The following is a 24,958-nucleotide window of genomic DNA, read 5'->3' as shown; positions in this document are numbered from 1 at the left end:
CACCATACCTACTTTTTCAATTCTACTTGCTTTGCTTGGAAGGCTCTTTCCTGCTAGAATCCTCTCACCTCATGAACGCCTTCAGCCTAGCACCCCCAGGTGAAGGCACTATTTCCCGTACTTGAGAGATTGAACATACTTTGAATTCTCATGTAATCCTTTAAATTCTGACTTGACATTACAGTTACTTAAACACGGAATATACATTCTAATTAGACAGAAAATGCTGCCAGTGACTTATACAAAAATTTTCCCAGCCCTCATTTTACCAATCATGGTGCTTTGTACATAACTGATATTTGATAACTATTTGTCAAAAAGTATAATCAAGGATTTTTTTTACAAGGCTGTAGTGGCTAACTTATGGGCTCCATATCTTTATCTAAAGTGATCTCAGGATTTGGGCTGTCAAGTTTTAAGAAAAGAAACAGAAGGAGGAAGTAGGCAGACATCAAGAAAATAATGTATTCTCCTACTTGGACAACATGGTGCCGACATTTTAAGCTTTGTTATCTTTAAACATTAAACAGTGCAACCCAAATGTTGGGGTATTTAGTTTCCTCTTTCCCCTTTGTCTCTTCTTTTGGAAAGATGGACTAAAGTTCAGAGGTAGACCTGATGTTTCCTTCCTTCACATGGTCTTTTTGACCTTGGCCTTCTATATTAGGACTAGTTTTTTTCTAGTAAAGACACGGACCACATTTCACTATGCCAGTTTCTGCCTCATGCTGATGCTTTCTGTGATGGCTAAGTTTTCTTAGGCTTTCTTTATGAGCCTACCAGTGAGGCCTCATTGCTCTGTGATAAAAGCATCTGTGTGTTTGTCAATCCACTGTGCTCTCTGTCTCTTATCCAAGTCATCAATCTTTAGCTTGGGCTGGAGATGAGTAGATAACATAAAATCACAATGTTCTTAGGCCATTATTAATATATTGAGTCATCAGGATTCCTACTAGGCTTCATCCTAAAATGTTGTTGTTATCTTTCTGGTCTCTTTTGAATGTGAATTTAAATAACCCTTCTTTCCTTATGTTAGCTGTGGACTAATCAGTTCCATATGACTTCCTTCATTAGCTATTTTGGTACATCATGAACTTTATATGATGTTCCTTGTTATGTCTTCTCAAGGTTTATCGAAGTTCCTCTGGGGAGAGAAGTTAAAGGAAGTAATGACTTAGGTGTGCCTTGTCAAACAACATAAGGTCTGCCCTACTTACATACATCTCTTCTGTCACTTTCTGAAATCTTCATTATGAATACAATTGGTAATGCATATTTACTGCACAAAGATGTTATCACAAAATAATTAGAGAGTTAATAGTTTTTATAATTAGAAGCCTGAAAATGTAGAAAATTTCAAATTGATATAAAATCTATATTAGATAGCCATAGTTACTTGAAACATGGGAATATGTATTGTAGTTGAAGTCTTTTTTATTTTTTTAAATTTTATTTAGTTATTTTTCGAGTACAGTTTTTTGTCTATTTCTCCCATCCCAGCCTCCCCCGCCCCTTGCTCCCCACCTCCCTCCCATTTCCACCCCCCTTAGTTCTCATCCCTGTGTCCTTCCTATTTGTTCCTCCAAATCCCTCCCCCTTTTTCCCCTTAAATTCCCTTCCTTCTCCCTTCTGGTCACTATCCCCTTGTTCTCTATTTCAGTGTCTTTGTTTTTTTTTTTTTCTGCTTGCTTGTTTGTTTTGTTGTTTAGCTTCCTGTTAAAGGTGAGATCATATGGTATTTGTCTTTCAGCACCTGGCCTATTTCACTCAGCATAATGCTTTCCAGTTCCATCCATGTTGTTGCAAAGAAGTCTTAATCCTTTCAAAAACATGCATTTTAATGGACTCAGTGCATTATATCATCTCTATGAATGAGGAAATACTTTTGCTAGTTAATACATCAGCAGTACTTGGTTTACTTCATTTAGTCTATTTGTAATATAGGAGAGAATCTTTAAAAAATGGAACACTGGATAGCATAGCAGAGGTTGGCAATTATTAACCAAACTCGGTCCCTTTTTCCTCCTAGAATCTAAACTACACTTCTTCACTAAACTCCTTCACTAAACTACATATTGCAGTTTCTCTTCCAGTCTGGTGGGGCCATGCTCTTCCCAGTAGAATGTGGGTTGTAGTGAGGTGTGCTGCTTCTAAGCTCAGCCACAGCCCCCTCAGATAGAGATAATTCTATGTTCTTATGGGCCAGCTAAACAAAGAAGACTTTGAAACAGCAAAGGGTGGGGACATAAAATGGAAGAAACTTGAGTGCCTGAGAGGTTATTTGGAGATCTGTCCAACTTACCCAAGATGCAATATATTCATTTCATTATGTTCAGCTACTGAAATATTGGAGTTGTTCCAGTAGCTCACTTTCTCTTACTGACACTGACTAAAGGAAAAATTAGTAGCAAAGATATTCAGGCTTGGGTCTTTGTTAGTTGTCTTAATGGGGAAAATTCTGGGCAGCCAAGAGCTAATGCAAGGCCTTGACTTCCTAACGGAGAGAATGCTGGAGTGGAGAAGTATTATAAAGTGGTGTGAAAGTCAAACTTTAACTTTTGTTCTTTTGGGGGTGGGTGCTGTTTGTGGACAAGAGAGGCAGGATTAAATGTGGGAAAACTCAAAGGCAAAGTGTCTGAGGTTCAAGATCTGGAATCTTGGGTAACTCTGCAGAAGATGTCAACGGTAGATTGAGACTGGAATAGGAAGGAAGAGTAGAAGTCCCTGAGGTGTACTTTTAATCTTATAAAGCTTTGTTAGCCAGAAGAGACATGATGCATGCTTTAAGCAAGAGAAGTTCATGGGAAGAGAATTCTTAAGCATTTTGCCAGGCAGTTCTCAATGTTGTCTCAGCACATGCTTATTAAGGGGAGGTAAACTACCTTAATTTTTATTCCAAAAGGCAGAAAGGAGTATCTTACCCTTCTAATAATGTTGGGATCATTGCACTTTGCAAGTTTTCCAGCAAAAAGCTGAACTCCAAAGCTTGCAAAAACAAGCATTAATGTCAGCAAAAGAATGGAGACCTGCAAGAAATTGATGAGATATCAGATCTCTTGGTAAAACATTAAATAGAAGGTATGGTTTGAACAGCAGTATGAACAGGACTTTTTGATAATACTGTATAAAATTTGTGATCTTTTGATGATATCATTTAATTTCACCACAGGTCATTCAATTAGCCTTATTGGAGTGTTAAAAGATGAAAATTAACAAATTTTGAATTTTTAAAATAGAAACATATGACTTTTATGTGAAAAAATGGGCTATGGCATTTTTGATATGACAGATTCTTCTGACTTTGAAGTCAACCCTTTGATCTATTTTATTAAATGGAACAAAAGAAAAATGTTTAAATAATTATATTTTCCCCATTTTCTTTAAAATGGATTTATTTCTCTATTAGCAAAGCATAAATTAGAGGGAGAGGGAAGCATAAAATCATGGCTTTGCTTTCTCATGAGCATGAGGGCATACTGACCTCACAGAGGATTAGAGGTCAGTCTTAAAGAAAGCAAATCTGTCCATTGACTCATCCTCCCTCTGCTGGAGGACCACTTTGGTCTCCTCAGAGAAAAGTAGCAAAGAAATACTGAACATGACCATTGATCTGTACTGGCTGACTAATCTAAAATATACTTTAAATGTACTAAAATTACACAAAAACATGATCAGGGGAAAGGCACAAATAGATTCTTTTCTAAAATCTATCAAGGGTCAAAGATACATGTACATTAGCATTCAGGTGATATTCTACTTTCCTTCAATTCTAGCTGTGTAGAAGCCACCATTTTATGGCTTTATTGCAAAGAAAACATGTAATTTAAAACTCATCTTTAAACAGATGTTAGCCACTCTATGCCTATAGTAATATTCCAACCTGTCTTACAGGTTATTGTAATACCTTACAATCAACTACAACTGCAGCTATTCTCTTACCATAGGTGTGTTTCTAGAAAGCAAGATATAAATAGGCTTATGTAAATTAATTCATGTTTTTCATGCATAAGCAGAACTCATCAGTAATAAAAGAACACTTTGATCACTCCTCTGTAAGGCAAAGATCCTTATGTAACAGATTGTGAACAATGCACCTCTTACTTAACATTTTATCTGCAACCCTGCTCTTAGCAGACCCTAAATCAATGTTTGCTGAACTAACATGAATGTTTTTCCCTTCTATTACATTTAGAAGTATTCATTACTGTGCATTTAGATTACTTAAAGTAGGGTACATTTAGATTACTCAAAGTAGGGTACATTTGTATGTTCCTTCTTTTAGCTTGTTTTATATTAACATGCTAAAGATCAGAGACAAATTCTGTTGCTATATGCTTTAAGGGACATATCGAATGAGATTACAAACCCAAATGTGTTAATTCCTAATATTATTTGTGAAGTAGGTGGTGTTGAATTTTCTTATCCTTAATTTTCAGATTAGAAAACTATAACCTAGAAAGAAATTATGGTCAAGAGTTAAGAATGAAAGTATCAGCAGATACTAGGTCTTTGTATTCTCCTTTCATTATCATTTTCAGAGTGCTTCTCTTTAGTTTAAGAAAAAAATATTTGTTGAATTAAATATACTAATAAGGTGGAGGCATTTAGGGGTAAGGTTGCAAAATGTGTATTGTGCTTTGTTAGTTTCAAAAACCAAAATTGTACACTTAACCTTTACAAGCAAGATTTACTTTATCCTCACTTTAGCTACATAAAGGAGTGGAATGGACACTGAAAGCAAAGGTAACTGCAACATACCAAAAAAATTTCCTTGAAGCCACTGAAAAGCTCTCGAACAACTTTCCTCATCTGTGGCACCAGTTTGAATATCCGCAAAGGTCTAAGGCACCGAAGCACCATGAGGAGCTGAGCTCCTGATTCCGCAGGCACATTTTGAGGCATCCAACAAAGAAATATCAAGCTCACCTAGAAGTAAAATAATCATCTCTGAAGTTTATATAATTTATCCTCTACTATATATATTTTTTGAGAGCCAAGCAACCACAACTTTGCTTTAGCAGAGACTCCATGTGTTATGTGAGACAAGCCATCACCAGGTGAATACATGGTCTCTTAACTCTAAACTATGAACCCGATCTAGACCTAAGCATCCTCAGTGAAAAATCATCAGGTATAAGCAAGAATGAGATAGGGGTGTCCACCATCTATGTACATTAATGCACTCTGCCCCTTCTCTTAACTGACATATTGCAGGCTCCACTATTGTCAACAGGATTGATATTCTTTTGATAAAAGATACTAAACTTCATGCTTGACCCTGACACTCACTATTTTATTAATGATCTAAACATGCTACAGTTGACAATCACAGTTCTCCTTGCTGTGTTGAAAAGGGCATTGGCTTTACGCCTTTTTGGGCATAAGAGAAAAAATGAAATATCTTTGGTCACTTCTTATGGTTTACCAAATTAGTTTAACCAAACAGTTGAATGGTCTTTCCTAGCTGGATACTTTGTGCCTTAGAATTGGAAGAAAGGTCCAACAACACTCATTTTAGTTTGCTTTTGGCAGTAAGGGGCTCATCAATCAGTTATATAATATAGGTTTGTTTGTTTGTTTTTTTTAGTTTAGGAGCCATAAGAATTGTGGGGGCAAACTAGATTTGCTATCTTAGACCTTATTAAGGTATGTCTATGTTTGCATGAAAGTGGATGATGTATTTCAACCATAACAATAGACATTTAGATTTTTTAATGCATGCCTCTTATTTAACTATAATGGACTTACATTACCCAAGAAACAGTTTTGGCATCCCAACCTTTTTAACTTACATATCTCACTCATATTAAGAAAAGCAGATTTTACAAATCTATTACATTTTACATATAATCAATAATATTTATAAAATATTTACAAAATAATCAAAGACTTACAAGATATATAAATATGTCCATTACTCCACCAAAGTCCCTGATGACAGCAGTTGGAGTAAAAAATAAGCCATCTGCCATAATCTTCAGATTAAGCTCAATGCTCATGAATATCACAAATACATACTCAGCAATCTAAAATAAGCAAAAGGCAGTTTGATCACAATGAATGAAAAAATTGCAGGTAATTGTTTTTCTTAGGAGCTGTGAGCTGAGATTCAGCAGCCATACCTGCAGTGTAGGTGCATGCATGACTCTTCGGAAGGGGGATTCAAACATCATGGAAATACAGGAGCAGATGGTTACGATGATCATGACCCAGTCCAGATAAGTCACCAGTCCCAACAAATCACTGCCAAGACCAAACAAAACTGAGAAACACTACCAAAAAAGCCTCCAGTAAAGCCTGTTAAAGGGCAGAGAAGATGCCTCTGTGATTCCAATAATGTGAATGGTATTTTTTCATAGAACAAATAGCAAGAAAACAAAGGGAATTTTTATGCAACATGAAATAGTACACAGAAAATTCAAATGTATATGGAAAACAGCTTGTAAAGCTTACTAAAGTTGATGGTACTTCGTACTTTTCACAGCTCCAGTGACAGGATCTGTTTTAGATCTGTAAGATAGAATTAACATAAAATCATAGTGCGGGCTTTATAACTTTGCAGCATAAAATCTCTTTTTTACTCTCTTTCCAATATACATTATAATATATGTTAAGTATATGTGACTTTGAAAGACAGAGAATATTAAATGAAAAAAATTAGAAGAGCTTGTAGCTGATATTTATGAAAGTAAAGTTTTATATTTCTCAAAATATTTTAGAATTGAAGAGTACATTCAACAATTTCTGACATGGATATTGCAAAACTAAATTTTGACTTTCCTTTAAAGAACTCAGTTAAAGATCTTTGCCTTAGTAGCTTGAAGGTGTTCCTCACAATTAGTTAATTAAATATCAATACATTCAATAGAGTCCTTTACCCTGTATTTAAGTATGATATTGTGGAGTAATGTATATAGAATTTCTTGGGGAGGGGATTTCTAATTTTCAGTTTCAGGGAACCAGTCTTCAGTGACACCCCAAATGGTGTTTGTACAGGTATTCCCAATGACAACAAAGTCATCGTCAGTCCATATCAGTTGCATTGCTGACAAGGAGAATCACACCACACTAAATGAAGTGGAGAATTAATAATCAGATATTAACATGAAGGCAGCCACCAGGATAATTTCAGAAAAAAAAACACTTTGGAACTGAAAATAAACTCTAAATTGTCAACTTCTTCCTTTACTTTGTGGAAATTCAGGAAATTTTTAATGATTATTACTCAGCTGCTTGAAACTATGAAGGTCTTCCTAGAACAGCAGAAAGAACAATGGACTGGCAGTCAGAGAGAGCCATGCACTAACTAGCTGGTGTCCTTGAGCAAAGCTCTTATCCTCTGCTGACCTAAATGCCCTCCTCTGTTGAAGAAGGGGGGATAAAATGTTATCAAATGACTGCTGAGGTCTTCTCCAGTCCTAAAATGTTATTGTAATGTATTGGTTTCAGATGGCTGCTATAACAAAGTACCACAGACTGAGTGGCTTACACAACAGAAACTTATTTTCTCTCAATTCTGGAGGCTAGAAGTTCAAAATGAAGGTGTCAGTAGGTTCTTTCTGACAGCTTGGAGAATATGTCTCAGGCCTCTCTTTCCTTGGCTTGTGCATGGTCATCTTCTCCCTGTGTCTTCACGTAGTCTTCCTCTTTTTATAAGGACACCAGGCATACTGAATTAAAGGTCATTCTAATGACCCCATCTTAATTTAGTTAATTCTTTAAAGTCCCTATCTCAGTTACATTCTGAGGAACTGGGGGTTAGCACTTCAACATATGAATATTTTGGGGAGACACACAATTCAGCTCAGAAGAGAGAGTAAATATCAAATGTTATTGATTACAAAGGAGATTAATTTACTTAAACAATAGCATCAGGGAAGGTCCAATTACAGATGAGAAAGCATCTGTACTTCTCCCAGGACTCTTAATGTCTTCAGGGTATTCACTTAAAGTTATGTGTGACAAACATTCCCTTTCATCCGTGAGCTGCCTACTAAAATGGGTTTGAGTCATCACAAATGCAGCATCCTCCCAGTTGATTACACTGACAGCTTCTCACACATTTCTTCCTTTTGGGTAGAAATGGAGTCACTGGCAAGTGGCTTTTCTTTTTATAACAGTTGGTAATGAAAACACTAGCCAACTTTCTTTCTACTTTACATTATTCAAGAAGAAACCAGCTGGAATATTTTTGATCACAAAGAAATTATAAGTCAAATAGACATGCTCAATGACCTTCACCTTGTCATTCAGCCTCCCTTTGCTTCAGTATTTCCAAAACAAATATGGAGTTAATAACACTGGTACAAATTTATTGAGTGACAGTTAAAAATGAACAAATAAAAATGGCTGTTAAGTGTTTTCTAAACATGAGTTTTATATAAATGTTAACTATTTGCAACCTTTGTTTTCCGCCTGGTTGGCTGCTTAGCAAACAGGAGCAGCATGATTAATTAGCCCACAGTTTATTTTGTGACCCCATTAGGATTACACATTCCTTGTTCCTGGTATGACAACCTTCCCTGCTGTTTGTGTGAGTCAGGCCAAACACCTGGCTGAAATTGAGTGTACTTACGCATTGAAGCGAGCACGGACCACCACTCGGCAGAAGTTTCTGAACCTGTGTTCTCGTCCTACTATGAACAGTGGCTTATCAAAGTATGGATGGTTCTCTCGCAGTTCCTCCTCTTGCACTTTCCTGAAAGGGGAAATTTGTAGATGAATAAGGTTAAGGGAATGTTTGCTGTTCCAAAACAAGAGCCAAGAAACACTATAGTACCCTGTACCTTTTCATTTCTGCTTGCTCCTTTTTTTCTTGTATCATCTTTATTTCACTGTCTTCTCTTTGTGCATTTCTATATCTTACTGTATTGGAATGCTAGAAATAAATAAAAGGGGCAAATCAAAATAACTAATATTTTTGAAGGCCCCCCAAATGATCATTTTTTAATTAAAATAAGTACTTTTTATTTTCTATATATTTTAACAGTCACAGTCATCTTAACAAGGGTATTTTTTTAACTCCAAAGGGTTTTTCTCAATAAAAACATATATTGAGAATCGATTATGTGCCAGGCACTTTTCTAGTGCTGGCAATATGGCAAAAGGAAAAAGAAAAAAAGCAAACAAAGAAATCTCTGAAAAGATCCTAGATTTTATGAGACTAATATTCTAGTCAGGGGAGATAGACCAAAATTAAATCAAAATAAACAAAATGTTAGAAAAGGCTTAGCACTGTGGTAAAAAAAAAAAAAAAACGGGAATAAAAAGTGCCAGAAGACTCTGAGTTTAAATAGACAAGTTGGAGCAGGCCTCAATAAGAAGTTATTTGAGCAAAAAGTAGGAGGATGCAGGCCACTGGATTTTAGCAGAGATGTGTTCTTCCAGAGTAGTGAGTGGATCTGCACACGGAATAGTCAGAATGCCAGTATAAGTGGAGAGAAAGCAACAGAGTAAGAGAAAATGTGGCCAGACCAGTGTGTGTGGGGGGAGTTGGGGGAGCAGATCATGTAGGATATTCACTCCGGTTTTCACTCTGTGGGAGATAGAGAACTATTATTCAAATAACTTCATAAATTTTATAGAAAGTAGTCCCTAGATTGAATTATCTGTCTCTTCTATCATTTGGAATAAGTGAAAAAGATGAAACTCTCTATTTTAAATTGCCTCTATTATGGAGGAAATAGGAAAGATTTCTCATAAAATTAGCAGAACCTCCATGACCATTTGCTATGGAGAAGATAGGGACAGATTTTTCTTAAAAATCTATGTTGAAAATATAACAAAATATCTTTGAAGAAGAAATAAACCTGTGAATTGAAATAATTCAAATTGAGCCTTTTGTTGTATATATTTAAACATATTTTCAAAGCCATGTTCTAATTTGATTTTGATTTATATTGTGCTTCTATTGAATTACATTAAAGGAAAGTCCTTTGAATTAGTGCTGCCTCTCTGAATTTTTACCCCCAAATTTCTCCATGTACTATGGCTGAGCACAAATTATACTAAGTACACAGGCCATGTATTAGATCCAATCACAATTCCATGTTAACAAAATGGTGGATCATATCAGACAGCCTCCGGCTTAAAAACTCATCTAGGGAATATGTTTCTGTTAATTAGAACCATGTACCTTGGGTAATCTCAATATTAGGTTGTTTTCATCACCAACGTCTTCCATTCTCAATTTTACCTGGAACACTTAGTAAGGAGAGTTTACTCTAAGATAGCAGTTTCTTGAAAGCAGATAAAGTATGATGAACTATTCCAGAAACTCATAAGAAAGAAGAGGTAAGTGATGTAAAAGACAAAAAAAAAAACACCTGTAAAACTTTGCTAACTTTCTCTTGCTTGACCTTTTTTTTGCAAATACTATCCTTGGCTCTGAATGTTCAAGACTGCTCTTTCATCCAAGTTATCCAGTCAACTTAAGACCTATACTTCAACCTAGTTTTCACTACTGGCAATTACTTAATATGTACTTTCCACCTCTCATGGTAACCTCAGCATGGTAGAGCTGCTGGTGAGTCTAACCTGGAAGATAGAACTAAGCCCCCTTGGGTGCCCTGGGATTTTCACATGGTTCCCTCTTTTATTCATCTGGAGCTCTGTGCTCAGGTAGAGGAGCATACCCTGACCATCCTTTAACATTCCCTGCCTCAAAATGTCCACCTTCCATTTCTTCACATTATTTTATTTTTCTTTACAGAGTCAATCTATAACAGCAATGAAAAAAGAATAAAAATCATTCAGAAATTATTATATATTTGTTTATTTGCTTATCATCTCTTACTAGACTGTAAGTGCCTGCAGGGCAGAGATGATATCTTGTTTCTCCACTAGTCCTCGCCACTTAGAATCTGGCATATGATGAATGCTTGATATATATTTGGGTCAGTAAATAAACAAATGAGTGATCTGAAGTCTAAAAGCAGAGAAATTATTGGAAAATCTTTTGCAGTTTTGACATAAATATTCTTTTAGAAATAAAATTTTATTTCCTACTATGCAAAGTCCTGAAATAATGGACAGTAAATTGAGATTCTAGAGTATTTTAAACTTAGTAAATATTCACAGTTAGTAATGTGAATCACTCCTATAAAATGCTTCGGATGTCTTTAATTTCAGTCAAGTGTAACTAATATGTCATTTTTGTGTTGCTATCTTAAGAAAGGCATGTGGGATGTCCAGAATTTTCCAAAGTTAACCATCAGTTTTCTGTACCTGGTCTCCTCATTTCCTCTGGTAGAAAGTCTTAAGGAAAGGTGACAATGTGACAGAAAGACAGTTGCTATAATCATGTAAGCAGTCATTTAAATACATTTTCATAATCATTTTTCCGAAATCCAAAGCATCGCTTAGAACTTACATCTTGCGTCAAAGTTTCAAGAGATTTCCCCCTGCTGATCCTCTGGCTGTTTGATCCATGTCTTAGTGATCTAAAACAACCACAACCAATTGGTCAATATGTACATTTCAAGACCAAATTTTGATTTAAGCAATGATGATTATTTAAAAAAAAACTTTCTTAAATAAAATAAGCTTATTTATATTTTTTATAGAAAAAGCTGTAGTCTATCCAAATGTCTTTGATTTTCAGAAATTTTCCTTCTGATTTTAGAAGTGGGAATTTGGCCATCACCAAAAAATATTTTTCAAAGATCTTTTGAATCTTTGGATATGATTGTAAATTTTATTATTGTTACTATCAAGGAATAGAACCCATGCTTCTAACCAGGCCTGTGTACAGTGAACCCTTCCTGTAAAACTCCTTTCCTTAGTTTCTATGTAGCCTCATCCCCTGGTGTATTTACCTGCGCTCTTGGCGGATATGATGCTGCACACTGAGAATTGACCTTTCCTTTGCTGGCTGCCCCTCAAATGATCCACTCAGTATGCGTTGTCGAGTGCAAGCTCTAGGGGAAAAAAAAGAGAGAAAGCCTGAGATAAATGCATGATCAGTACACTTAGGATGAATAATACATAACTACTCATTACTCTTATTATTTTTTTTTGCAAAGAAAGGTTAGATTCTTTTTATTTTTGAAGTATTTTTATTGATTATGCTATTGCAGTTTTCCCTCCTTAATCCCCTCTCTGCCCTGCCCCACCCAACCCTCCAGCATTCTCCCCCCCACTTAGTTCATGTCCATGACTTGTATATATAAGTTCTTGTACAAGTCCTTGGTTTCCTTAATTATGCTTCTTCTTCCCTGTACCTTTGCCCCCTATTCCTCCCTTCCCCCTCCCCATTGAAATCCCTCCATATTATGTCCATTTCTCTGATTCTGACCCTGTTCTAGTTGTTTGCTTAGTTTTTTTTTTGTGAGTCTGAGAGGAAACATCAATGGTAAGGCAAAATACAGCAAATGACACACAGCAATAAAAGAAAAGGAGCTTTAGGTTTCATGTCAAGAACACTTACAAAGCAGAGCTGTCATAGCTATGAAGAGGGGCTGGAAAATAAACAGAAAACACTTGCCCCTACCACCCACCACATGTATATTTTCCCTCCTATCACCCAAATAGGTGAGCTTCTATCGGGATTCCGTAAGTAGTAGTACAAGCCTGACCACAGTTAATTATGTTAGTTTTTATTGGAGGTTTCCAATAAAAGCCCTTAGGGAAGGATTTGTCTACCCAGGTCCCTGGGACAATGGAATATATGTTCCAAAAAGATTTTGCAGAACTCAGAAAATTAGAAAGCATAAAGTTAGATAGATGCACAAATCAGCAATAAAAAGAAATAACTACAGCGGAAATTAATACCTAAAGAAGCCTCGGTCTAAAGCTTGTGACTTGCAGATAATCAGTTACCATTTTCTTTGCAGGTACAGAACACTGAAGACTTTTAAAAATGTATTCTTTTCTTCATAATTGGGTGTCTCAATACCTGTGGTGTGAATGATTTGGAGAGAGAACAAAATTTCTTTTCCAGAAAGCTCTCTCCAACTGAAAATGACAGAATTTCCCTCGTTGTAGTAGTCAAATGCAAAGAAATAATACAGAGCTTAAGAGAGATGTGTTCCAGAGGCAAAACTGTCATGAATAAGTTGAGTGATCCTCCAGCTCAGTTTCCTTATGGGTAACATGAGAAGAAGGCCTTGATCTCAAAGAAAACTTATAGGCTTAAAATAATACAATTTTATGATATGAAAATCTTATGACACCATAATTTGTTCAAGAGCTGATCACATGTACTACTGTCATTGTTTTACATCAAACTTTTATATTTATGTTTCCTAACTTGTTACCTAAACTGGCTTTGAGTTCCATTACTGTTTGTCTCAAGGTTAAGATCTTTGAGAAAAGACCTATGTCTGTTTATTATACATATAACAGCAACTTTTATAATACCATGTGTATATTTAAGTACTTAAAATGCCTTTGATGCTAATGAAGATAATTATGGTGAATACCTATGAAAAATTGTAGAAACTCAATAAATGCAAATGAATTATAGAAAATAATGCTCAACTCATTAGTATTCTTAGGGTAATAAGCAGCATGAATGCTTTTGAGATAAAATCCAAGCCAAAATTTTATTGAACAACAAAGATTTATGATAATGATATACAGAGATTGTGCTTATTTCCAGGATTACAATGATGTTGCATAGGAAGATACATTTATAAGTTAGGCTGAATTGACAAAGGTGTAGCATGATCTCATATATACTAAAGATTGTGCAACAAAAAATTAAAAATTATGAGGCCATGCTGTGAAAAACTATTCGGATAATGGTGTTATTCTGACATAGATATACGGATCCCTGCCATTTGTGTAAATTGTCAAGACTTAACCTGCAGCCACTGTGTTAGTAACTTCTATTCTTTTGTCACAAGACTCTCCCTTAAAGTAGCTAAGACCAACAAGCTTTATATGCAAAACACATACAACTGAATAATAACATACCCATTCGAGTTGGGTGTCTTGTTATGTTTGAAGTGGAAGATGTAACTGGCTTTAACTGCCTCCTCTAAAGGACTGCTGCTTTTGTTACTGGACTAAACTGGTCTGGGTCCCTGAGTACATTAAAGCTCAGTAAGATGCAGACAAGAGTCTGCAGCAAAGAAAGTGAGGATTTATTTTTGGGAAGTTTTAGAGTTTATTTTTAGAAGTTATTTTGGTCTGCTCTTGGAGACACAGGTGAGCTAATGCTCAAGGATCTGGCTCCCTGATGGCTTCTAGGGCACAGGTGGCAAGCACAAGGCCCGTGGGCCAAATCTTGCCCTCCACCTTGTTTCTACCCAGTGGCAGCACTGAGCTCTCCCTTAACTGTTGAGGAGTAGTTACATTTATACAGTCCTAAAATTATATTTGGCCTTTTGAAGGCAACTGAGAGGCTGATGTAGCCCCCCCGGTGAAAATGAATTTGACACCCCTGTTCAAGGGGATGGGTTATATAGGGGGGAAATCATTAATCATGGTGACTAAGAGAGTTAGAGTCAGGGTCAAGGTCAGGGTTAGGGTTGTAGTCCCTATTGATTGGTCAGTGCTAGAATAGAGAATCGCTGATCAGTACTCCTGGTCCTGATGGCCGCCATGGTACAACTGTGTCTGGTTTTGGTTGCTTTTCTGGATCTGGTGCTGAAACCTAACTGAGACCTAGATGTTATCTCTAGCTTGACCAAAACTCTTGTCTCTATGGTCAGTAGACCCAAAACTCTGCTCCTAAGATTACTTGATACCAACCAGAATCTCATTGTTCTGAGGGCTCAATGATTAAGGGAGTGGACATTCAAGGTAGAGAAGGAGGCAGGTGAGTCAGGTTGCTAAATGAAATCAGTTTGAATCAAAAAGAAAACAAGGAGAAAAGGTCATACTAAAGAAAGGAAGTTTCTGTGCAGTTACAGTGTTTGCCCAACAGCTCAGCCTAAGGCTGGCTGGGCATTCTTACCAGAGAAGAATTAGCATTGCAGCTACTGATACTAGGACCTAAAGGATGTCCCAGCACCTGGGTCAGCATAATACAACCATGCCTGCTGGGTGGCCTCAGGGATCTAGCTGAGACCCCTTCCTCTGACTATAAGAGAAACAGGTCTCTATGGAGACCCTTTGGCTACTGGAAAGACTCCCCTGACTTGCGACATCTCTTCTTCCAACTCCACCAATAGTGTGGCTGAAGTGGTGAGAAAGCAAGTCCCTTTTTCTCTTTGGAACTTTCCCCAAAAGAGAAAAGTCTTTTCTACTGAGACTAGAGAATTCAGAAAATACTACTAAAAAGGGCTGGAGTTTCAGCCATATATGTAAATCTTTGTTCCCTACATGATTCAGTATTGTGTGTGTGTGTGTGTGTGTGTGTGTGTGTGTATGGCTGTTTTTTAGCTCTACCCTGTGATCAGAAAACCTGTGCTTAATCAGTTGAGATGACCATTTAAATGTAATACATAAAACCATTTGTTTTAATTTCCTTATCCTATCAATTTCTTCTATGTTTCTAACACTGTTTGCTAGTAAAATTTTAAACTAGATAATGATGGGGGGAAAAGTGCTCAGTAACTGTGGTCCTGTTAAATCATGTAACAGGTGATTTCAGAGTTCAGTAGAAGCATAAACTCCAGTGGTTTCCATTTTCTCACTGAGAGATCCTTGCCGGGATCTTCTCGAGCAGAGGCTGCTTACCCCCATCCTCATTTCCTGGGCTCCAAAAGAACCCACATAATCTTAGCAAAGTGAAGTCAGGCAGATGGGGCTGCCTTGGCTTGGTTAAGAGGTCCCCTGTGCCAGCCCCATGCTTCTTAGCACTCCACCTCCAAGTCTGGTGCCAAAGCAAAGGTAGACAGTTTCCATCTCCATTTAGCAATGCTCTTGTTCAGTCTCTTCTTGGATCAAATGCTTCCTCTTTCCTGTGAATATCTTCAATGACTTTTGAATGAGAAAACTCAGTAGGTACTCAACAACTATATTAAATGAATTAACCTTGTAATTCTGTGAAGATCAAATATTTTATTTTCTTTTTTGGTGACTTCATGCATATGGAACACGAACATGATCACAAACAAAACAGCATGTGTTTGAAATACGCTTTTTAAAAGGGAAGTTAAATAGTATTAATTTTATCTCAGGCTGGAATACTATGCCATCTCAAAATTAGCTGAACACCAATGATAGATGACAGCAATAAAAAAAATCAGATATTAGTTCTTGCAAGTAGGAAATTTATAAACCTCTCTCTATATTCTAGGTGAAGGTTATTAAAGGAAACCTGAGTAAGCCAATGTGGGGCTGAGCTAAACTCATTTCAGTATAGATGGGAGATCTGATCTGTGACTGAGAACATGGTCTCCAAATATTGTGTGTTACAGTAATCTATTGTCAAGTTGAAATAGTAAATGATTAAGGAATTCAAAAATTTTAATATTTTACCAGTAAGGAATTTGGAACTTTTAATACTTTACCAACATTTTAGTAAAATACCTACTCTAAAGAAGAACTTAAATGTTCAATCGAATTATATTTTATCACTTATAATTTTTCATTTGAATTTGATGGCTTTTGTTCTTACATAAAGATAAAACAAATATGTTTTCAGAAGACAACTAACCCAATTAAAAAATGGGAAAAGGACTTGAACAGACACTTCTCCAAGGAGGACATACAGAGGATCCAGAGACACATGAAGAGATGCTCAGTATCTCTAGCCATCAGAGAGATGCAAATTAAAACCACAATGAGATACCACTTACACCGGTCAGGATGGCTATCATAAACAAAGCAACAAACAACAAATGTTGGAGAGGTTGTGGGGAAAAGGGGATGCTAGTTCACTGTTGGTGGGATTGCAGACTGGTACAACCATTATGGAAAACAGTATGGAATTTTCTGTTTGAAAATTTCTATTTTAGTTTTCAGTACGAAAACTAAAAATGGACCTGCCTTTTGACCCAGCAATTCCACTGTTAGGAGTATATCCTAAGAACCCTGAAACACCAATCCAAAAGAACCTATGCACACCAATGTTCATAGCAGCAAGAGCCAAGAGCTGGAAGCAACCTATGTGCCCATCAGTAACTGAATGGATCCAAAAACTATGGTACATTACACAATGGAATTCTATGCAGCAGAAAGAAGGAGCTCCTACCCTTTGCAACAGCATGGATGGAACTGGAAAACATTATGCTGAGTAAAATAGGCCAGGTGTTGAAAGACAAATACCATATGATCTCACCTTTAACAGGAAGCTAAACAACAAAACAAACAAGCAAGCAAAATAAAAACAAAAACACTGAAATAGAGAACAGGGGGACAGTGAGCAGAGGGGAGATGAGAGGGAATTTAAGGGGAAAAAGGGGAGGAATTTAGAGGAACAAGTATAAAGGACACAGGGACAATAACTAAGGGGAGTAGAAATGGGAGGGAGGTGGGGAGCATGAGGCGGGGTGGGCTGGGATGGGAGAAATAGACAGAAAACTGTACTTGAAAAATAATAAAAAGAACCTAATATGTTTTCAGGAAGAAAATGTTGATTTATTTGCTGCCTAGAGAAAAGACAAAGATAATGGTATTGAAAAAATCACACTGATCTTTAGGAAAGGTCGTGGTCTCACCTCTCTTAGGGGGAAAACCATGTTATTAAGGTCTTCAGCATCTCAATCTCATCATCATGGCATAGACTGGAAGGGCCAGTTTCCTAGAACACCATCTAGTGGCTAACATAAAAATATTGGTCTACCAGCTTGGCTTCTGGAGCTAGGAGGCACAAGGCTTCAAGTGTCTGATGAAAAATAATGAACTCTTTTGTCTTGTGTGAGTGAGGAAATTCTCCATTATGCAGGCATATGTAATCCCTTTATTCCTACTCCCAGGAGGAGAATCACAGTGAAGCATTTTCCTTTTCCCAGTCGGGGTCAATGTTATGCCCTCTCTACCTTTGAAAGTAAAACAAACCTAGGACCCCTGATGATGATTCAAATGTGGGAATATTCTTCAATAAACACATATTCCAAGTTGCAAAAATATTACCCCTGGTTTCTTGCCAAGCCTTTGAAAAAAACATGTGAAAGATTGATTCTTTTTTTCTTCTTCTTCTCTGTATTGCCTTTGTGCTGTGGAATTTCAATTGCGTCTTAACATGACAGCCATATATGTATCGTCTTCTGTGGAGGCTGAGGGAAGAGAATTGTGTCTTAAGAAATCGTCTCTGTTTTTCTTGACATTTCTCCATCTAAAATATTTTAAAATTTGCCCAAAGATTATGGCTATTTGAGATATTTTCTGAGCTTTATTAGCCTATAAACATCCCTAGTTGTTTATAGAAACAGTAGCAGGGGGTCCTCAGTTTTTTCCCTCTGCTTCTCCATGTCTTCCTTCTTAATGTTTCAGAACAAAGGTGTTGGAAAAGCCTATATATTCCGTAATGAAAAAAGAGGCCTATGAGTCTTCAAATTATTTTCATTCATTATAAAAAAGTTATATTGCATGATACCATTTGGTATTAAATATAATTACCATCTAAAGGAACTGCAATGTAACTTTGCAGAGCATTACATATGAAGGATTTTACTCAAATCTTCATATCCACAAGGTAACACATTGCAAAATATTATCTGATACCAGTGAATATAATGTAATCTCATCAACAGACAACAAGAAAATAGTCCTTCTGTGATACCTATGTAAACTATGGTTGAACTGTATAAGAAAATAGAAAATGAGTATTTCCTGAAATGGGCTCTTACCTGACACTACTGAAGTGACAAGGTGATTGTCCAAAGTAGAGACAACAGGAGATTCTGATGGGTGAGGTTCCCTGTACTGAGCTCTTGCTGAGATGAGGAAAAAGCTGCATTTTTACTGTAGTGAATATTTCATTTCTTTGTGAATCAGCCCAGTCCTGAGTAAATGGATATGGCTCTTGAATAGCAACAGCAGATTAGTTTTTCCTAATCTTGTATCTTAATAAAAATGTTTTCATATACAGAAATGTAAATACATGTCTGGGCTAACTAGAACCTCATTGTAGATTGAAAAATAAAAGTAGGCTATAATGTCTTATCATATGTAGGTACTTCAATAAAAAGGAATATTGAGACATGGCTCACAACCACATCAAAATCACAACTAAAATATAGAACAATCATCACTCAGGAACATCAGAAATCACTCTGAATGGAAGTCTGACAACTATGGAATTAAAGAAATCACATCTATCCAGGCTGGTAGGAGGGGTGCAGATGTGCAATGGGCTGGTCCTATACCCATGTGGATATAAATTTGGGAGGGGTATCTTGGGAGTGAAGAGTCCCAGCCTCGCTCCTAGTGCCAGGATTTCTGTGCCAGGAAGTTAAGTCCCTACAACTTCCAGCTGCAAAAACTGGAGAAGATTGAGTAGGCAGAATAAACTACTGGAGCACCAAGCAGTTCCTCTTAAAAAACCCACACATGGACTCACCTACTCACGCTCACTCCCTCTGAGCTCTGGAACCAGGGTAGCAGCTTTAAGGGCACTAGGGGCATACTAGGAGAAACTGCAGTATCTGACATCAAGGTGAGCAGAGGCCATTGTTCTTTTTCTTTTTTTTTAACAATTAAATACATTTTATTTTTTTTCCATTCAAACACATTTATTTATTTATTTATTTATTTATTTATTTATTTATTTATTTTTTAAATATTTAATTTTATTTAGTTACTTTTCAAGTACATTTTTTTTTATCTATTTCTCCCATTCCCCCCCCCGCCCGGTCTCCCCCCTCCCTCCCATTCCCCCCCCCCCCCAGTCCTCATCTCTGTGTCTTTCATACTTGTTCCTCAAAATCCCTCCCCCTTTTTCCCCTTAAGTTCCCTTCCCTCTCCCCTCTGGTCGCTGCCCACTTGTTCTCTATTTCAGCGTCTTTGTTTTTATTCTGTTTGCTTGTTTGTTTTATTCTTTAGCTTCCTGTCAAAGGTGAGATCATATGGTATTTGTCCTTCAATGCCTGGCCTATTTCACTCAGCATAATGCTTTCCAGTTCCATCCATGTTGTTGCAAAAGGTAGTAGCTCCTTCTTTCTCTCTGCTGCATAAAATTCCATGGTGTATATGTACCACAATTTTTGGATCCATTCATTTACTGATGGGCACCTAGGTTGCTTCCAACTCTTGGCTATTGTAAATTGTGCTGCTATGAACATTGTGGTGCATAGGTTCTTTGAAATTGATGTTTTAGGATTCTTGGGGTATAATCCTAGCAGTGGAATTGCTGGGTCAAAAGGCAGGTCAATTTCTAAATCCTGCCTCCACAGAGCACAGAGCTGGCAACCTGGTGTTATATCTGAGACTCTATCAACTTGGTTAACACGGTTTGATCCACCTTGAATATCTCCTGAGACTCATCCCTACCCAATTTACAGGCCCACCCAAGCTACTTTTCCATAAGAATGGCTGGTCTTGGCTTCTAAATCCTATCAAACAAGCAATAGCTCCCTTCAGTGAGCCTTAGCAGCAGCCATATTAGAGTCATAGCTTGGTTTTGCCTCCAAGTCCAGCACAAGAAGCAGCCATCTCAGATTGCTTTACAGCTCAGACAGTGTGTTCTGAGCAAAATACAGGTAGGGGCTGACCTTGGCCTGCACCACCTGGGAAACCTTAGGGCCACTGAACCCAGTGGATAGCTACAGACCATGTTGGAGAACCAACAGTGTGCCCCTGAACAGCTGATCCTCCACACACAGCAGAAGTTGGTGTCAGTGGTCCCCTCCTTTTGATCTTTGAACAGCAACCAAGGCTCAACTACAAGAGGAGGATGTACACAGCCCACTTGAAGAGCATACCCAGCTGGCATGATAGGGGAGGCTATGCCACTGGACCCTTTAGGACACCTACTATATTAGGCCATACTATCAAGACACAAAGTTAAAGCAGCTCCACTAAACACATAGAAACAAACATATGGAAGTTGCCAAAATGAGGAGACGAAGAAACATGGCTTGAATGAAAGAACAGATAAAAACTCTGAAAAAGAGCTGAATGAAATGGAGATAAGAAATCTACCAACAAACAGTCAAAAGACTGTTTATAAGGATGTTCAAGGAACTTAGTGAGGACCTTAGCAGCATAAAAAAAGATGCAGCAGAAATGAAGGATACACTAAATGAAATAAAGGACAATTTTCAGGGAAACAACAGTAGAGTGAATTAAGCTGATAAATAAATTAATGTTTTGGAATACAGGGAAGCAAAAAACAACCATGCAGAACAAGAAGAAAGAATCCAGAAAAAATGAGGATAGTATAAGCAGCCTCTGGGATAATGCTAAGAGGTACAACATTCCCATTATAGAAGTACCAGAAGGAGAAAAGAAAGAGCAAGAAATTGGAAATCCCCCTTAAAAAATAGTGAAAGAAAGCATCTGTAATTTGGTGAAGGAAATAGACATGCAATTCCAGGAAGCACAGAGAATCTCAATCACAATGCAAAGAGGCCCACTCCAAGACACATCATAATTAAAAGGCCAAAGGTTAAAGATGAAGAGACTCTTAAAAGCAGCAAGAAAAAAGAAATTAGTTACCAGATGGTTGCCAGATGGGATGAGGGAGCGGGGAAAATGGATAAAGAGATGAGGGGATTAAGAAGTATGAATAGGTAGTTACAGCACAGCCATGGGGATGTACATTATAGGGAATGGAGTAGCTGAAGAATTTATGACATGAACGATGGTGGGGTGATTGCCTGAGTCAGTAGGGGGTGCTGGATGGAGGGGGCCAAAGTGGGAAAAATCATGACAACTGTAATAGCATAATCAATAAATATAATTAATAAATAAATAAAACTTACAAAAGGAACTGGAAAAAAGGAAATTAACTAATGGGAAATCTATACCTTTAGTGCACCCATTAAAATTTAGTAAATAAAATGTCAGGAACATCATTCATTGAAGTTCATCTTTAGTAACCCAACTACTAACTCAGAAAAATGTAAATTACCTCACAAAGACTAAACTTTTTATTATATTAAAAGTGAAATTTTATGTTGTATAAACCATATAAACCAATTTTTCCACAGGTATATATTTTCTGTATTACTTATTACTTTAACCTCCAATGAAAAAATAGTAAAAGAAAAACCTTATTAAATTATATTCCCACACTTGTTAGATAAAATTTAGATAGCAGCTTTTCTAATCCAGAGCAATATTACAATCACTTTGGAGCTTATCCGAAAATAATCTATAAAGCAGATGCTAATTCAGTGAAATATAACATATTTTGATTACCACAAATCAGGTACTATCTAGGAAAGCACCTCAGGTTATATTGTTTTACTAATGTTACCTAGACTTATTGTAGTCATCATTTTATAATATATAAATATCTCCTCAAATCATCATCTTGTATACCTGAAACTGATATAAAGTTATATGTCAATTATTTCTCCATAAAAATTTTAAAAGGTTGAATGAAAGTTTGATTGAAAAAAAATGTATATATAATTTTGCTTCAATTAAGTTATATTGCCACTTGAAATTTTTCATATTTCGTGTCAACACAAAATATGACATGGGCATTTTGTGTGCCCATAGATTTTATTTCCTTAGTTTACTATTCTCTGAATATGCTTTATTTCCATCTATCCACTTAGTCTCTGTATCTCAAAATGGTCTTTCAACTAAACTATAAGAGTTTTTAAGTGTTATGAAAATCTTAGTGAAAACCAACAACTATGTACCCTTAATATAATCACAGATAAATATTTTTGTTAATATTTAATATTTAGATTAAATATTTGATTAATATTGAATATTTTAATAGTAACATGTCCAAAATTAATACCTACTACTTAATATTATAAATATTAAATATTAATAAATATTTTAATATGAGATGTTAATAATTTAAAACTTAATCAATATTGGTGCATTAATGCCCAACACTTTATTTCCTTAAAACCTCAAGTTATTTCTTCCAAATATTGGTTATAAAAAATTGCTGCTGTATGAGGAACAATTGCTAAATTGCTAAACCCAACTCAGCTTTGGTGATATCTGTCTGCATTCCTCTCATCTTCAGGGTCACCCAGCACCTTTCTCTCCTCATATTCCCTTTGCAAGTCTAGCCCAAAGATCTGTGGGATGCTGCAGGTACTCAAGCCTTCTCAGTAGTGTCAAGTGTGCCTTGTTAGTTGTGCCCAGAATGTGGAGCTGCAGAGAACTAAGAGGACCTTGCCCAAAGTTGCTGAGTTGCTGGGCTAATCAGTGGAACTGTAATCTGAAAAGAACTTGCCAAATGGGAAAAAGCGAATGGGGTAAGATGCTAATGCTTTGCATAATTAAGCTCTCTTAGACTTCCCAATTAATTGGGCCAGATTCAGGGAACTGGAAGCTCTGGGTCTAGAAAATAGAGAATAGAATAAGAATAAAGAGGCTCTTTTTATCTTCCTCAAGTTTCCCTCGTCATATAGCTAATGATGTGCACAAGAACAGGTGATCCTTTGGAGTGAATCATTAGAATTTAATTAGATTTTACCTTTATCTAGAAAGCACTATGGTCTCCTTTACAAAATCAGGCTCATCCTCTTTTCCACAGGAATATGACCTGAAGGCTCATGTTCTAGAGAAGAGCCCAGGTGTCAGTTCATCTGTCCTGGATCCTGGGGATAAACAGCTGGGAGAATGGGACCATCGAAGAGGCAAGTAACCAAATGAGACACTTCTCATTCAGCCTATAGCCCATGAAAGACCACCCCTAGTTAAGTCATCACCCACTCAGAAGTTACAGAGATCCAACATGATGTGCACTCTGAAGGTTCCAGGTAGGCAATTATAACCCATGTAAAAGACAATGTTATGCTTGTCTCAATGATAGCAGTCACTGGTTCTGTTACTGGTGCCTCTGATGGTAGTTACAGATTCTAGTCATCTGTTTCTCATACCAAGATCACCATCCCCTGATCCAACCATCTTATCTTATCCCCTCTTATCCAACTATCTTGATTTACATCCTGCTCAAAATCACCTGTCAAGTCATTCAGGCCTAACTTTACCAACACCTTGATCATGCTCTTGCCCCTTATTTGCCAGGTGTCCTTGAAAGATGCTGGTCTTGATTCATCTGATGAGATTTCCTGCCAAAGTCTATGCAAGTCTTCTACTTCTGATATAGGACTGCTTTTTTCTGGCATGTCCAAGCAGAGTGGAAAATGTCATAGCTGCACTGCAGGCATTACAGAAGATCACCACTGCCCATGCCCACAACTTCCAAATAGCTATAGGTGATGCCAACCTCTGTTGATGAGGTTCATGTTGATGAATCTATGTTGTTAGTTCAGGAGTATTTCCACCAAATAACTATTCAGCAAATTATTTGAAAAAATAGTCTTATAATACCTTGAAGATGTTAGTTAAATTCAGTACAAAACTTCAGCTGATACACTTTCTCCTGTGAGTGAGCAAGAAACTTAGGATCAAACTAGAAAAGGGTGTAGTGATTTATCAAAAGCAATTTATGCACCTTAGATACAGTCTCTGCTGGGCCACACTGGAAACTTCTGAAGCAAGCCCTTGAGGATGTGCTTTGAAGGTGACTGTCAATTACCTAGGTATTGGGGGCAACCATAGATCTCTCTTGGACTTACTACTAATAATGGAAAGTCACTTGCAGAGTGCTTTGACGTGTCACTGGCTTGCAGTGCCCATGGCATCGTGGATGAGACATGAGACAAATTCACAGACTACCAAGTCCTGTGCAGGAAAAGGGATGGCACAGCACCTCTATCAAAGTGAGAGCACCTTGGAGTGGCCTGGCAACTCTCTCAAGGGGAGAGCGCACTGACCCTTGCCTAGACAGGCTTTCATTGTTTTTTTTTTTTTTTTTTTTGCACAGGAGTTCAGGTACAACTTATTAATCATTGTCAGGCAGTAAACAGTAGCTAGTATACAAGGAACCATTAGGGCTTCTTCTAAGTCAGGGTCTATCAAGTAAAGGGCTACAGAACTTTGGGAAAATAAACTCATTTTCTGCCTGCACCTTTATAATTTA

At 37.0% G+C, this 24,958-nt stretch overlaps 1 protein-coding gene across 2 annotated transcripts in view; it reads right to left on the bottom strand.

Moving 5' to 3' along the window:
• The window catches only part of NALCN (sodium leak channel, non-selective), a 416,515-nt gene that overhangs the window by 57,389 nt on the left and 334,168 nt on the right, over nt 1-24,958 (bottom strand). For both annotated transcript variants that reach the window (XM_037142536.2, XM_053670341.1), the window contains 9 exons: nt 11,817-11,918; nt 11,372-11,441; nt 8,787-8,878; nt 8,576-8,698; nt 6,454-6,510; nt 6,123-6,243; nt 5,895-6,026; nt 4,759-4,926; nt 2,922-3,026 (listed from right to left, as the gene is read on the bottom strand). In XM_037142536.2, the coding sequence (XP_036998431.2) occupies nt 2,922-3,026; nt 4,759-4,926; nt 5,895-6,026; nt 6,123-6,243; nt 6,454-6,510; nt 8,576-8,698; nt 8,787-8,878; nt 11,372-11,441; nt 11,817-11,918 (970 nt within the window). The remainder of the gene's footprint in view (nt 1-2,921; nt 3,027-4,758; nt 4,927-5,894; nt 6,027-6,122; nt 6,244-6,453; nt 6,511-8,575; nt 8,699-8,786; nt 8,879-11,371; nt 11,442-11,816; nt 11,919-24,958) is intronic.

This window comes from Artibeus jamaicensis, unplaced genomic scaffold (assembly GCF_021234435.1).
Source record: "Artibeus jamaicensis isolate MK-2021 breed Jamaican fruit bat unplaced genomic scaffold, CSHL_Jam_final contig_559, whole genome shotgun sequence".
Lineage (NCBI taxonomy): Eukaryota > Metazoa > Chordata > Mammalia > Chiroptera > Phyllostomidae > Artibeus > Artibeus jamaicensis.
This window is presented reverse-complemented; position numbering and strand designations above follow the sequence as displayed.